Source organism: Lutjanus erythropterus, chromosome 7 (genome assembly GCF_056507025.1).
Source record: "Lutjanus erythropterus isolate fLutEry1 chromosome 7, fLutEry1.hap2, whole genome shotgun sequence".
Lineage (NCBI taxonomy): Eukaryota > Metazoa > Chordata > Actinopteri > Lutjaniformes > Lutjanidae > Lutjanus > Lutjanus erythropterus.
Genome location: NC_139323.1, coordinates 11,302,930 through 11,315,959, shown reverse-complemented (window position 1 = coordinate 11,315,959; position 13,030 = coordinate 11,302,930). Strand labels below are relative to the sequence as shown.

The following is a 13,030-nucleotide window of genomic DNA, read 5'->3' as shown; positions in this document are numbered from 1 at the left end:
TTGAAATAAGATTATTTTTGTACATTGTTCAGCCATAGTGCATGCTTCCCCTCGTGCCCTCGTCCTCTCTGCACCTGTTGCCCTCTGGCCTCCCTGAAGTGAAGCATCTGGGTCAGGTGAAGTTTCAGGGTTCGGGTTGGCCTGGCGGGTCAGCTGAGATAGATGTCACGTTCACAAGAAGGCTAAACATATGCAGAAGTAAGAAGAGGATGTGAGGAAAAGAAGCAGCTACAGGAGACGAGCCAGAAGAGGTTTTAGGAACCCAAACAAAGAGGCAGGATATGAGGGTAAGCCAAGACCTGTGAGTCTGCACACCTGCCTCATCGCGTGCATCCTCTGAGCTGAGATTTGAAAGTGTCTCACTTTCAAATCTTTCATCCTGCCTCTCTGAAAATAAACAAGACATCATCCTCAGTATCACATGATGTAGAAGTGAGCCTGACAGGCAGCGGTTCAACGTGTCTGTGATATTGTGTTAAACCAACGAGACGAGAGAGGACAGACGAGGGGCAGACTGCAACAAATCCGCCCAGGCGGGGACAAATGGTTCCTGGCAGCTCGCTCATGTTGTATTAAATATAAATTAAAAAAAAAAAACTGCAACGAGTGGAGTCTGCAGCATAAATACAGACACCATCAAGGTTTAATATTTAAACCTGATTAAATCATAACTTTGGGTTATGTTACACCAAACTAGATTAACATTAAGAAAGATTTGATTTAAACCATTCTTTAACCTGACTTTAATTTTTACTGTAAACCTAGATTAAATTTTCTGTTGCACCAAAAAATTCAACTCCAATTTAAACTGTGCTCCACTATTAACTATGACCTTGCACATGTGGAGGTTTAACCTTTAAAATAGTTGCCTTTTTTGAGAAGGATTGAGCAAAATAATCAAGTTCCATGAAGGAAGTTAAGGGACAAACTCAAATCAATTATTATTTCACTCAAGCTGATAATTTGTCGAACAAGTTTTTTCCCTAAGGAGGAGAAAATTAAGTTTCTCTGCTGAGCCATCATGAGTAGGCTCACTTTTTAGCTAGCTAGGAATTAAAGCAACGTTGTCACTTTTTAGCTTTTTGGAAAACAATGCAGCATTTTGTTAAGGAAGACAGAGCGCTGAACTTACTAAACTGAGATTTGTTTAAATTGTGAATAGTAAATAGTGAATCGTAAATTCAACAGAGCTCTGCTTAATTTTAAATCTCAATTTACTCATTTTAAACCTAGTCTTGTTAAACTCTGATTAGAACTAATCTTAGATTAAATTAATCCTCATTGGTGCAACCCAGTCATACTATCACAACAAACTGAGCTGGAGAGACTCAGTCTATGTTGGGGTCACAGTCAGCGTCAGGTATCAGATCATCGATTGACTTGTAACCCCGACCCTTCGTAATGATGGCCCTTATCGGCTGCTCGCGTCACGTACTGGCCCCCTACCAATATGAAAGGAGACACCGGCTCCTCAGGAGGTAATTGTATCCAGTGAGGCCCAGTTTTCCCTGCCCTCAACCAAATCCCTTTAGACACACATGGGACTACATCACACATATCAGGGGGCGTTTGCACAGATAAGACTTGAATAAATTACACTGGCATGGCTGAATTACACAAATTTAAAAGACATGTCGAGAGCTGTCACACCGGAGCATCAAATCCAAAAAACAGCTTTTGCAGAAAGACAGATACACTCAACCTCAAGTGAAATGGTCTGTTTTTGTCCCCAAAACAACTAGCATCCCATTACTTTCTCTTTTCCTCCACCCTCCTTCCTCCTTGGCCTCTGATCCCCTCTCCCCCCCAGTCTCCCCTCCCTTCCTTTCACCTCTCCTCTCTTCCCCTCTTTCCTTCCCTCCCTTCCAGATTGTATAAATATCTGTGAGCTGTTGGGGAGAGCTCAGTGTTACAGACCTGTCCACTGAGGACAGAGCAGAACAAGAGAGGGGAGGAGAGAAGAAGAAGAAGAAGAAGAGATACCTGAGAGAAAACTGGGAGATAGTAACAAACTAAGTCTTCACCAGGAAATTAGAAATTAGGAGAATTCCAGTTAAGAACTGCAAAATAAAAGAAGACTGGACAGAAGATATTTTTTGGAGGGAGAATTTAAAGTAAACTTCTGATCTGTCTGTGTGGAAGAAACGTCTCCAGTATGTTCCTCCTTCTGTCCTTGTGCATGTGTGGGCTTCTGCTGCGAGGACACGCACAGGATCGAGCTGCTCTGTGGAGAGGAAACGACCGGAGTGGACGATGCCAGTACACCTTCACTGTGCCCAGCCCCGTCGAGGCCAGCTGCCCACAGACTGGAGGCCCCGAGGTCGAGGGCCTGAAGGCCAGACTCAGCATGCTGGAGGTGCTGGTGGCCAGGCTGACTGGAGGGGACAACGGGGCTCCCCAAAGAGCCGGAGCCACATCTCAGTCTGATCTCCAGGAGGCGCTGAACCAGGCCGTGGGGGAGAGGAACCTGCTGCAGGGGGAGAAACAACGTCTGGAGCAGGAGCTGGGGGGGCTTCAGCGCAGGATGGAGGAGATGAGGAGGGAGACCGAGAAGCTGAGGAACAGACCCTGTCCTCCACAGACCCCAGTGGTGCCACCCAGCCCCTCTCTGCAGGGTGGTGGCCTGACAAGACCTGCAGGGGGTAAGAGATACAATCAAACTAACACAAACACCATATTTTAAGAGTTATTCAAAATATGTGCAAAGCTTAATGACATTAATAAGTAGAAAATTATTTTTATGTCTGAGTATTCTATTGTTTTGAATTCACAGTTTTAGATATTTGTGCATATTTGACTTAATTTCATATTTAAAGTCAAAGTCAAGTTTAGTGAAGTTTCGATATTAAAAAGTATGCCTCATATAATAAAACAGGAATAAACACACAAAACACAAAAATGCAAGATAAACAACAGACAAATACATGAGACAAACACCATGCAGTATTTGACACATACAATAAAAACTATGATGAGCAGCATTAAAAACACACAGAAATAAGACAACACATACATACACCGTACACCAACCAGTGGGTATTAATGAACTAATCATAGCTCAGTGTTTAGGGCAGACTAAATGAGGTTGAAAGCTGATGCAAAAAGATGTGTTTCGGGTTTGTCTTTGATTGACTCAACTGAAGTAGGCTCTCTGAGTTGAAGGGCTTGGTAAGAAAAGGCCCGACCACATACTGATGTCTCGTTCATTTTTGGAATAGTCCAGCGAGGGGTGTATTGAGATCATAAAGGCTTAACATATAACATATATGAGGAGTGACTTGAGCCAACAGGTAAGATGGTGCAACTCCATGTAATATTTTACAAATTAAAAGTAAAATCTTGAAATCAGACCTCACAAGTATAGGGAGAAAATGTAATGAAATAATAACAGGGGTGATGTGATGAAATTTTCTGGTTTTAGTTAACATCTTAGCAGCAGCATTTTGTACCAGCTGTAAGTGGTTAATATATAATGTAGGTAAACCAGAGAAAGGAATATTACAGTAGTCAACTCTAGATGATACAAAAGCATAAATGAGTGGCAATGTTCTGTAATTAGAAATATGCAGTCTTTGTGGTATTATTTACATGTTCATTGAAGGAGCGATCAGCATTAAATAGAACAGTGAGATTTTTGATAAAGGGGCCTTGTGAGACTGTGGAACCAGCGACATTCAGGGTGAGAACACATGAATGATTTCTCATATGTTTGGGACCAAGAATTAGCATTTCCATTTTCTCAGCGTTTAAGAGAAGGAAGTTAAATGGCATCCACCTTTTGATTTTGGTATTTGTTCTTCCATTCTCACCAGCTGTTAACAGTCATCAGGGTTAATAGAAAATGAAAGCTGAGTATCAGCAGTAAAGAAATGGGAACCTAATTTGTATTTATTGATTAATATATGAGAGGCAACATGTAGATGGAGAAGGGAACAGGACCGAGCACAGATCCCTGTGGGACACCATAAATAACCCTTGTACGGTCTGATCAAGACTGTTGTGAAAACCTGTCAGATAAATATGAGCTAAACCAGGAGTATCATATCAGTGAGATCAATATAACTTTCAAGGTTAGTCTAGACTAATAAAATCTTCTCTATCCTTCTTGCAATTAAGACACAACTAGATCACCTAATTCCTTGCAGACAAGTTGTCTCTGTTAAAATATCTAACTCTGGCTGAAGGATAATGGGTTAATTGGAGCAGAGAAATGATGACACATAAATGTCATCTATGTATAGAAAACCATACACATGTAGAGCACGCTGGACAGGCAGTCAGATCCTGTGTGTGAGTGTTTGTGTGTGCCTGCACAGACCACCTTAAAGAAAACAGGGGAATGATGTGTGTGCATCCTCTAACGATGCGTGCGTGTGTTTGTGTGTTTAATGTTTTGGTTGCCCCATTAGCCTGCAGAGAGACACTCGGCTCAGGTTTCTCCTCCCCACTTCCTTTCCTGCATTTAGGGGTGATGGTGGCTCAGTATTTATGAGCAGATCCTGCTCTCTTTATGACTGGTGTTTCCCTCTGCATGACGAGCAGGGTGCGAATAGCCCAGTTGGGAAGTGGAGGGGGGGGCTGAAATGTGATGCATGCTCTTGAAGTGGTGGTTCCACGCCAGGGTCTCATCTCAGGGCTTTCAATGACGCCTGGTGGGTCAGAGCTGGTGGGGATGGAGGTGCCTGCAGAGGTCTAGGAGGCAAAGAATACTATACTTCCGGGGGTTACATGGGCTTCACAGAGCTTGGGAGTTATCTTGGAGCCAGTAAGGTTAAGCTCTGGTATTCTGTGTGTTTGCAGTGGCCAAACATCCATCTAATTAGCCTCCGCGCTCATCTTTTCACCCACCACCCCCTTTTGTTTTCTCAGTAAAGCCATCGCTCTGTTTACCCTCTTGGCTCTCAGAGTGCATTACTTTTAAAGCTGAGATTGCCCGCAGTGGTAAATCCTTCCTTACCATTTCCCCCGTCCACTGCACATCCCTACTCCTTCTGCATCAGGAGGGCTTATTTACTCCGTCTCCTGCATACTCCAGGTTATCTGTTTAGCTCCTCACCTGCAGACTGGAATACACAGAGAGGGCCCCTCAGGGTGGGAGGCAGATGTTGAATAGATCATAGTGAGAGGAAGACACGCAGAACCACAGAGGAGATAAAAGTCAAGTTCATCACTTCGACAGGAAAATTTTAGCGTTTACAACTCAAGCAGTGGTCACAAGCTTCACTGACATTTGCCTCTCAAAGTATATGAGCTGATATTCTGTTATGCTATTTTAGAACTTTAAAAGCAGACTTTATAAATAGACATAAAATTTGCACTAGTAGTGACAACACAAGCCAGCCAGCATGTATGCTAAAAGTGGAAGCATTCTTTATAAACGGAGACCTGGCTCACACTCAAAGCAGAACTAATACAAATTGCACAAGCTGAGCTGATGACATTGAACAACTGTTTTACCTTTTTTTTTAGTTTAATAAACAAAATAATCACACAAAATGCAAACAAAAGGAAATATCCTTACTAATATTTTCTCTTTTAAACAGAAAAATACAACATAAATCTGAAGACAGACTTAATTACCTAGCTAACTCTTTGTAAAAAACACTTAAAAAACAAAGCTCACCAAAACCGCTCTGATTAGAAAAAGAAAAAAAAAACTTAATTCACTTAGATATAAAATATATGTAAAAGTACATTCATGCTCATGTTCATCCTCTCTGTGACAATAATCTGAAAATAAACTTTGCTTAGACACAGTAATGTTTTTTTGTTTTTTTTCAAGTGTATGTAAATGTGCCCCCCTTAGGCTCATTCCTATTGCACTCCTCAAGTTTGGCAAATCCTCACTTTTAAAGGTGCAGCAATAGTTAGCAGTTACTCTGCTATGCTATGTTCTATTGGTTTGGTCTATGAATTCATCAGGTAGTCAGTACTTACATAGTGCACCTTTAATAGCAGCCTAAGGGGGCACACAAAAACAGTCAGTTTCTCTTTTGTTTTTCAGACATTTGCTTTCAATTTCCTGATTCCATGAGCAGCCAGCAGGAAATGCAGTCATAAATAGTGTTCATTGAACTCCAAAGATGTCACACTCAATGTGCTTATCATGATTTTCAGTAAAATTTAAATGTTTTGCATCTGTCTTTTGATTATATCTGGTGCCCTGAACCATGAATATGGAGGAAATGTAAATGCCCAGCTGCAAAATGTTTCATGACAACAACATTATGTGAATGCAGAATTGAACTTTGTGAAGGACAAATAAGATCCACCAGCTCTGCTGAACTTTGTAAGCAGAGGTTGATTAGGCTGCTCTCTCCTCTGACCGAGCCTCCTCTGGGAAATTAGGACCGGCCTGCTCTGTGAGGTTTTACGATATTCTGCTCAGTGACATCCCAAACAAAGAGACAGGATATGAGGGCACATATGGCATGCACACACACACACACACACACACACACACACACACACACACACACACATACACACACACACACACACACACACACACAGACACACCAGGCAAAACACAGTAGGAGTATGTGGCTGTTTACCTGTGACGATGATGAATGACTTTGTCCTGTGGGAGCAGCCTCATAGGAAACCCATTTATCCCTCCAAACACTGCTAACCCTTGGACTTTACACGCTTTTAAATCGCCTCAACATTACCTTTAGCTTTTTCAAACATTTTGCTGTTCATAACACACAGCAGCTTTTCCATGTTGTCACTGGTGTTCGTCATCTGCCCCATTACCAGCCTCCCGTTCCTCTTCATCAATGCTGAGAATCAACATCAGCTTCCAGCTGCTAGCATTTAATGTTCTCTGCATCATTAGGGCTCATTATGTGCCTGAAATCACTGGACACTGCACGTGCAGGAGCACAGCAGGCACATGCTCACCCACATACAAACAGCCACAAATACACAAACACACACTTCCATCCTATCATCAATTTTCAGAAAAGTGTATTTGAAAAGTTAATTTTTCTTTTGCATACATCTAAACATTTGTATCTTCGAGCTTCTGAGGTGTACACAGTTTACATAAACCGTTTAACACTGACGGCAGCATCGTTTACCTTTCACAGTAATGGTTTCATGAAGGAGCCAAATGGGAAAATAAGGACAGGGTTGAGGGTAAATGGGGAGAAACAAGAGGAGGAATGAAGAAAGGAGAGCAGTAGGCGGCTGATACTGGACAGTGATACAGGGGAGAAAGGGCCAAACGGCCAGTTTGAAGTTTTGAGGACGTGAAGTTGACAGTGCTGGGGTGGGATGAGGTGTCGAGTTTGTCAAGTATGTGTGTTATGGTCGGCCAATCTAGCGACTGTCTGACTCCAGAGCAGCTGGGAATCCATTCAGGGGTGTTTGTTTCCTGCTGTCACATTCTCTGCTGTCAGTAGTGCCATGATCACCACATTTGGATACACAAACACTTCATCTATTGTATGATACATGTGAAATATGCAACAGAAATCAGTAAACCCTGCGTGTGTGTGTGTGTTTAGGTTCCAGTCCCATGGGTCACCTGATGACTAGGCCCAACAGGCAGGGAGACAGCAGCAGTTTGAGAGGTGGGTTTTCTGCTGAGTCACCTCTGACTTTCTGAAAGTTATTGAGCTTAACATCTCCATCTCTTCCTGCAGACTCAGCATGGCAGTATGGATCTCCAGGATTCCAGGAGCTGAAGGCCGAGGTGACAGAGGTACCCGCTCCTGATGGCTCTGAGGACAACACAGGTCTCTATTTGAAATATTCTGTCCTTGCTAGACCTTGAGTGGTTTAGCATGTTTAGAATGTAGCATTCACTATAAATCACAGGCTTTACTTTACATCACAGATGATCATTTTGCAATTTTTTTTGCAAACTTTTTGTATGCTGGGGATCCAAATCCCTGGACTACATCTGTATTTTCCAAAAATGAGAAAGAACACCCTGTGGGGTTTAGGGGTATATGTTCCCGGCATCAGTTGTGTTTTATTTTCATTTTCATGACCAAGAACTTGTACAACTTAGAATAAGACTCTGAATCAGAAAGTTTTGTTCCTATCTAAGAACAATTTTAAAAGGAGACTATTTTTTTTTTCTGCACAAGTTAAAGGTACCCTGTGGATTTTTTTTAAATCAGTAGTAGCAGTATGTAGCAATGTTTTAACCATACAGTGCATAAACAGACAGAGCACCATGACGTCACCCATAGGTTTCTGTGATACTCTCAGTGTTGTCATTCTGGCTGTTGCCATCTTGGCAGTGCAAGATGCAGTTTATCCAAAAATGAGCAAATAGGGGAGCATGAGTGGAGCTGAGGTGGACTGAATGAAGTGGCTACCCAGTGACTCACCACCTGTGCTGGCACCCACCTGTCACTCAAAGTGGCCACACCCTTAATTATGCATTAATTCAAACCTTAATATAATTTAATCAGGTGTGTTATATAAAACTGTCATGAAGTAGGAAATTAGCTATAAAGCCGACTTCCACGTTGGCTTAATTTTTCTGCTCTTGGAAGTTGCCGCTTGGTTATTCAGTACTCAGTATTGGCCAACATGCAAAGATCAGGTGTCAAAAATTGGTACTGGGAAGGAAAAAATGGTATTGGGAAATCTCTAGTTACTAGAATTTTTGTTTGTATCATGACTATTCACATGTGAGACACATACCTGTGGCCTGTTTCATGCAATTCCATTAATAGGCAGTTGATTTTGCAGCTGTTTTATGAGTAAAGAAATACATTCAACATGCTTGTCAGGTCGTTATGGTGACTCACAATGCATTTTGTTAAGAAATGGTTCATTTTTGCTTGTTTACAAAAAGCCCTTTAACATGAAATGTGTGTGAGAAATTTTTCATGAGGTCTGAAGGTTGTCTGTAACAGTAAGAAAAATATATTCAGCTGTACCGCATTTACTGACCATTCTTAAATGGTCAGTAAAAAAACATAAAGAACACACGCTTTGTAGTTATATATAGTCCAGTATAGTCCATTAAAATCCCATCCTGGCAGCTAATACTCAGCTCACTCTCTCCCTCTCCTTCCTCCTCCTCCCCCCTCTGGCTATCTGACCTGCCAAACATGACACTCAGCCCCCCTGCTGACAACCTCAAAGCAAATACTGCTATTAATACTGCAGCATTTGGGGCGAGAATACCAGAGTCGTGCCAATCCTTAGGTATGAGGGCCTGCCTGAATTTCATGTTTGTCTCGTAAATGTAAAGGGGAAGCACGCCTAACGAGGGTGTCACATAGACTTTAAACATTCCCCTGATGGGTGTCCCAAAACAATGTCATAGCTCACTCTGCTGAATGGCTCTCAACAGGTCTGATTGTGTTGAAGATCATATAAGTACACGTGCCGTCTCCACGTGAGGTCATATAATCTCTGATGAAGCCACGCTGAAGGGAAGCTACATGGTAATAGGTGTATTTATATGACATACATGTATTCGTATCTAACCCTTGATCTGGTGCTACATCCTGGACCTGAGAGCGAGGGTGTATTTTAGGCTATGGTAAATATATAAAGCCTGCCTTATCATTTTCCCAGTAAGACAAGCAGCAGAGAGTTCCTGCCCAGGGTGAGTTGTGGCCCAGTTACTGCTCTGATGGTGGTGACTCAGACAAAGTTGCGGCTAACAGAGATGTCAGGCAGCATCTGTAGACCTACTGTCTGCTTCAGTGATGAAAAACGATGACCTCATCATAACCCTGATCACTTCTCAGATTACCTTCATCATCCCTTAGACATGTACATACAGATCTACCAGTAACTGTGTGACCTGCTTCCTGAAGTCGCCTTAAATTGGAAAAAAACACTGGAATCAATCGAATTGATCTCTGATAGATTTACTGCAGTAAATCATAAAATGACCATGATGTGTCATCAGAGATCAAGGAAACGTGATGTCAAGTTGAAATATTTGCTTCCCTCAACATGAATGCTACACCTGCAGAGTCCTCCTTTGAAATTTCCATGCCAGACTGTATTAAAACACATTTAATATCACTACAAGTGATTATTTGGACAGCTGGACTATTTTTTGTAGACACAATGGCTACATACTGCTCCTTAAAAGAAAAAATGGTTTTGATTTGATAATTATCGTTTTTCATTATTGTGGAATCCAACCCAATCAGTCATCTCAGTGATGCCTGACCATAATCTGAGCCCTGATCCTAAATCGAGGCAGAGGCTTGCCACCCAGAGCCTGGTTCAGCTCGAGTTATCTGCCTGTTAATAGGAAAAATTTTTGAATCAATTTTCAATGAATTTTTGAAATGAGTCATGTTCCTACCCAAAGTATCCAGAACCTTTAGTCACTGAAACTTATTTAAAAGGACTAAAAGATTCCTTCAGCTCACTGTCTGTTTCCACTACAGCCCCATAAAGATTCATCAAATTAGTCTGCTGACGTATGAAAACGTATGGGCTTTGTTGTTGTTGCTTGTTTTTACTTGTCATTTTAGCATGCTACAATACAACAACACACTGGCTGTCGCTCATCAGTCCATCTGTTGGACACCTGCAAGTTCATGTTGATGTGTCAAAGCACAACAGACAAAAAAAAACTGGTTTGCAGGTGCAGATTTTTAAACATGGTGGCTGAAATAAAATGCTGTGAGTGCTCGACCAATCAGAAATGTTGGGCACTGCGAGCCCTTAAAATAAGGTCCCTGAAACTTAATTTAGACCCTGGTCCCTGTGGTGAAGATGCACTGAGTTCCTCCAAAGGTTCCTAGTCCCTGGGGAAAGTCCCTGCGGTAGAAACTTGGCTTTAGTGACTTAAATCTTTTTCTAGTATGTCCCCAGTATCAGATAGAGATAGTCTTGCAAACATTTTCATCTGTTCCTCGCTCATGTTTCCTCTTCTTCGTTGCTTGCAGGCTGTGGGGAGTTGGTTTCAGTTGGTGAGCCAGTCACCTATAGGAAAGCCGACAACATAGAAGGTAAATATGGTGTTTGGATGCAGGATCCTGAGGCTGTCTCTCCTTATGGACCCAACATGATCTGGCGAATTGATGCTATTGGCGCTGATGTCAGGAAGCTCTTTGGGTATGAGGACATGGAACAACTCTCTAAAGGCTTTCCATCCAAGGTAGGTGTATCACACGGATAATAATTGTTGACAGGAATTAGCCAGAAACCTTGGGTCATTCCTGATTATTGTCTAATGTTTTCCCATGACAGGTCCTGTTGTTGCCAGAGCAGGTGGAGAGCACTGGTGCCGCTGTGTACCGAGGCTCTCTCTATTTTCAGAGACGTCTTAGCCGCACCATCATCCGCTACGACCTGGCTTCTGAGACTGTTGCAGCCCGTCGTGAGATCCCTCACGCTGGCTTCCATGGTCAGTATCCCTACTCCTGGGGAGGCTACACGGACATTGACCTGGCTGTGGACGAGCAGGGGCTGTGGGCCGTCTACTCTACCAACAAAGTCAAAGGAGCCATTGTGATCTCGCAGCTGGACCCACATAGTCTGGAGGTGAGGAAGAGCTGGGAGACCAACATCAGAAAGCAGTCTGTGGCCAATTCCTTCATCATCTGCGGCAAGCTGTACACCGTGGCCAGCTACACAGCATCCGACACCATCATCAACTACATGTACGACACTGCAACCAGCCAAGGGAAAGCCATGGCCATCCCCTTCAGGAATAAGTACCGCTACAACAGCATGATCGACTATAACCTGGCTCAGAGGAAGCTGTTTGCCTGGGACAACTTCCACATGGTGTCCTATGACATCAGGCTGGGTCGCCAGCAGGCCAAGTGAGGCCGCCATGAGTGACTGCTGAAAAGTGACATGTGCTCACCTGTTCCAGCTTCAAAGACTCAAGGCTTTAGAGCAAAATGTGTGTTGTGGTAGTAGTTATAAAGCCAACACCAGTAAAATCAATGTGTAGAAGAACCTTAAAGGGATAACTCGGATTATTTGAAGTGGGGCTATATGAGCTACTTCGCTATTAGCTACAGTAGATGGTAGCCAGCATGCTCCCAGTTTGGAGAAGCAGAAAGGGGCACCAGCACAGGACCTCAGCAATGTACTGCTGTGGACAGTCAGCAACAAAAAGTATTTTAGCCACTCAAAACAGGTCCACCTAGCTTCAGTGCTGGTGGCGCTCTCTGTTTTTCTTAACTGGGGGCATCAGCCTTTTCTGTAGGTAATACACTATCTATAGTCACTGTAACTGATACTACTCCATCAAATAATCCATACTATCCCCTTAACTACGTAACTCCAAAGTGGAATGAAGACGTCTGAGGAACAGTGTCCCCTGCTGGTCTGCTTTTTTTTCTTCAGTGGGAAGGCTTTTGCTGTGGCATGGTCCACACACACACACACACAAATGTTTTTAGAGGAATTATTTTTGTACCGCCTTTGATTCAGATGTATGATTTTGTTGTTCTCTTGTTAAACTATATATATTTGATGTCTGAAAGTTGAAGCATTGGTGAATTTTACAAGCTAAGTGGGACAATTAATACATACAATTTGCAACACAAACTCCTGTGGTACTACACTACTATCCTACTGTGTTTCACCCATTAACATCTTTTATCAAATAAACTGCTCTCACTCAGCATTTATTGAAAATTGCATGTTCTTGTACATTGTAGTCAATTTAATGACGTAATGTTCAAAACTGTAATGAAATAAACTTATTCCTAAATTACAATGGTTTATGTCATCATTATGTACTGGAGCAAGTGGTCAGCTGCACCCCCACTACTTGACTTGGGGGCAAGATTGGATCCAAAATAGTTCATATTCATAGCAAAATCAAGCATGTCTAATATTATCAGAGGGTAGGTGTGCTCTCTCCAGTACCATCCAGGAATCAGCAAACTGGTTAGTTCCTTTGGTAACAGCTGAAAAAGCTTCTCAAATACTGTCACACACACTGTAAATGGTGAATCAACAGCGCAAAGAGTCAGTGTTTAATTTGTAATTTATGTGTTTTTGTGGAAACAAGGAATTCTTAATATGTAATATTTCTAAGCGGGAGTTTGGTGTGATGGTTTCCCCGGAG

At 42.4% G+C, this 13,030-nt stretch overlaps 1 protein-coding gene across 1 annotated transcript; it reads left to right on the top strand.

Annotated features, from left to right (window-relative positions):
- The first annotated feature begins 1,896 nt into the window (after nt 1-1,896).
- On the top strand, nt 1,897-12,676 carry myoc (myocilin). Its single transcript, XM_084722683.1, has 5 exons — nt 1,897-2,642; nt 7,512-7,577; nt 7,650-7,742; nt 10,887-11,098; nt 11,191-12,676. Exons 1-5 carry the CDS (start codon nt 2,156-2,158, stop codon nt 11,770-11,772), a joined length of 1,440 nt encoding a protein of 479 aa, XP_084578809.1. The 5' UTR covers nt 1,897-2,155; the 3' UTR covers nt 11,773-12,676.
- Nucleotides 12,677-13,030: the final 354 nt, after the last annotated feature.

What these genes read in the sequence shown, in the direction of transcription:
- myoc (XM_084722683.1), top strand. Translation starts at nt 2,156, where the DNA reads ATGTTCCTCCTTCTGTCCTTGTGCATGTGTGGGCTTCTGCTGCGAGGA. An exon ending in CCTGACAAGACCTGCAGGGG is followed by an intron (nt 2,643 to 7,511) that starts GTAAGAGATACA and finishes GTGTGTGTTTAG; the next exon opens with GTTCCAGTCCCATGGGTCAC. An exon ending in CTAAAGGCTTTCCATCCAAG is followed by an intron (nt 11,099 to 11,190) that starts GTAGGTGTATCA and finishes TTCCCATGACAG; the next exon opens with GTCCTGTTGTTGCCAGAGCA.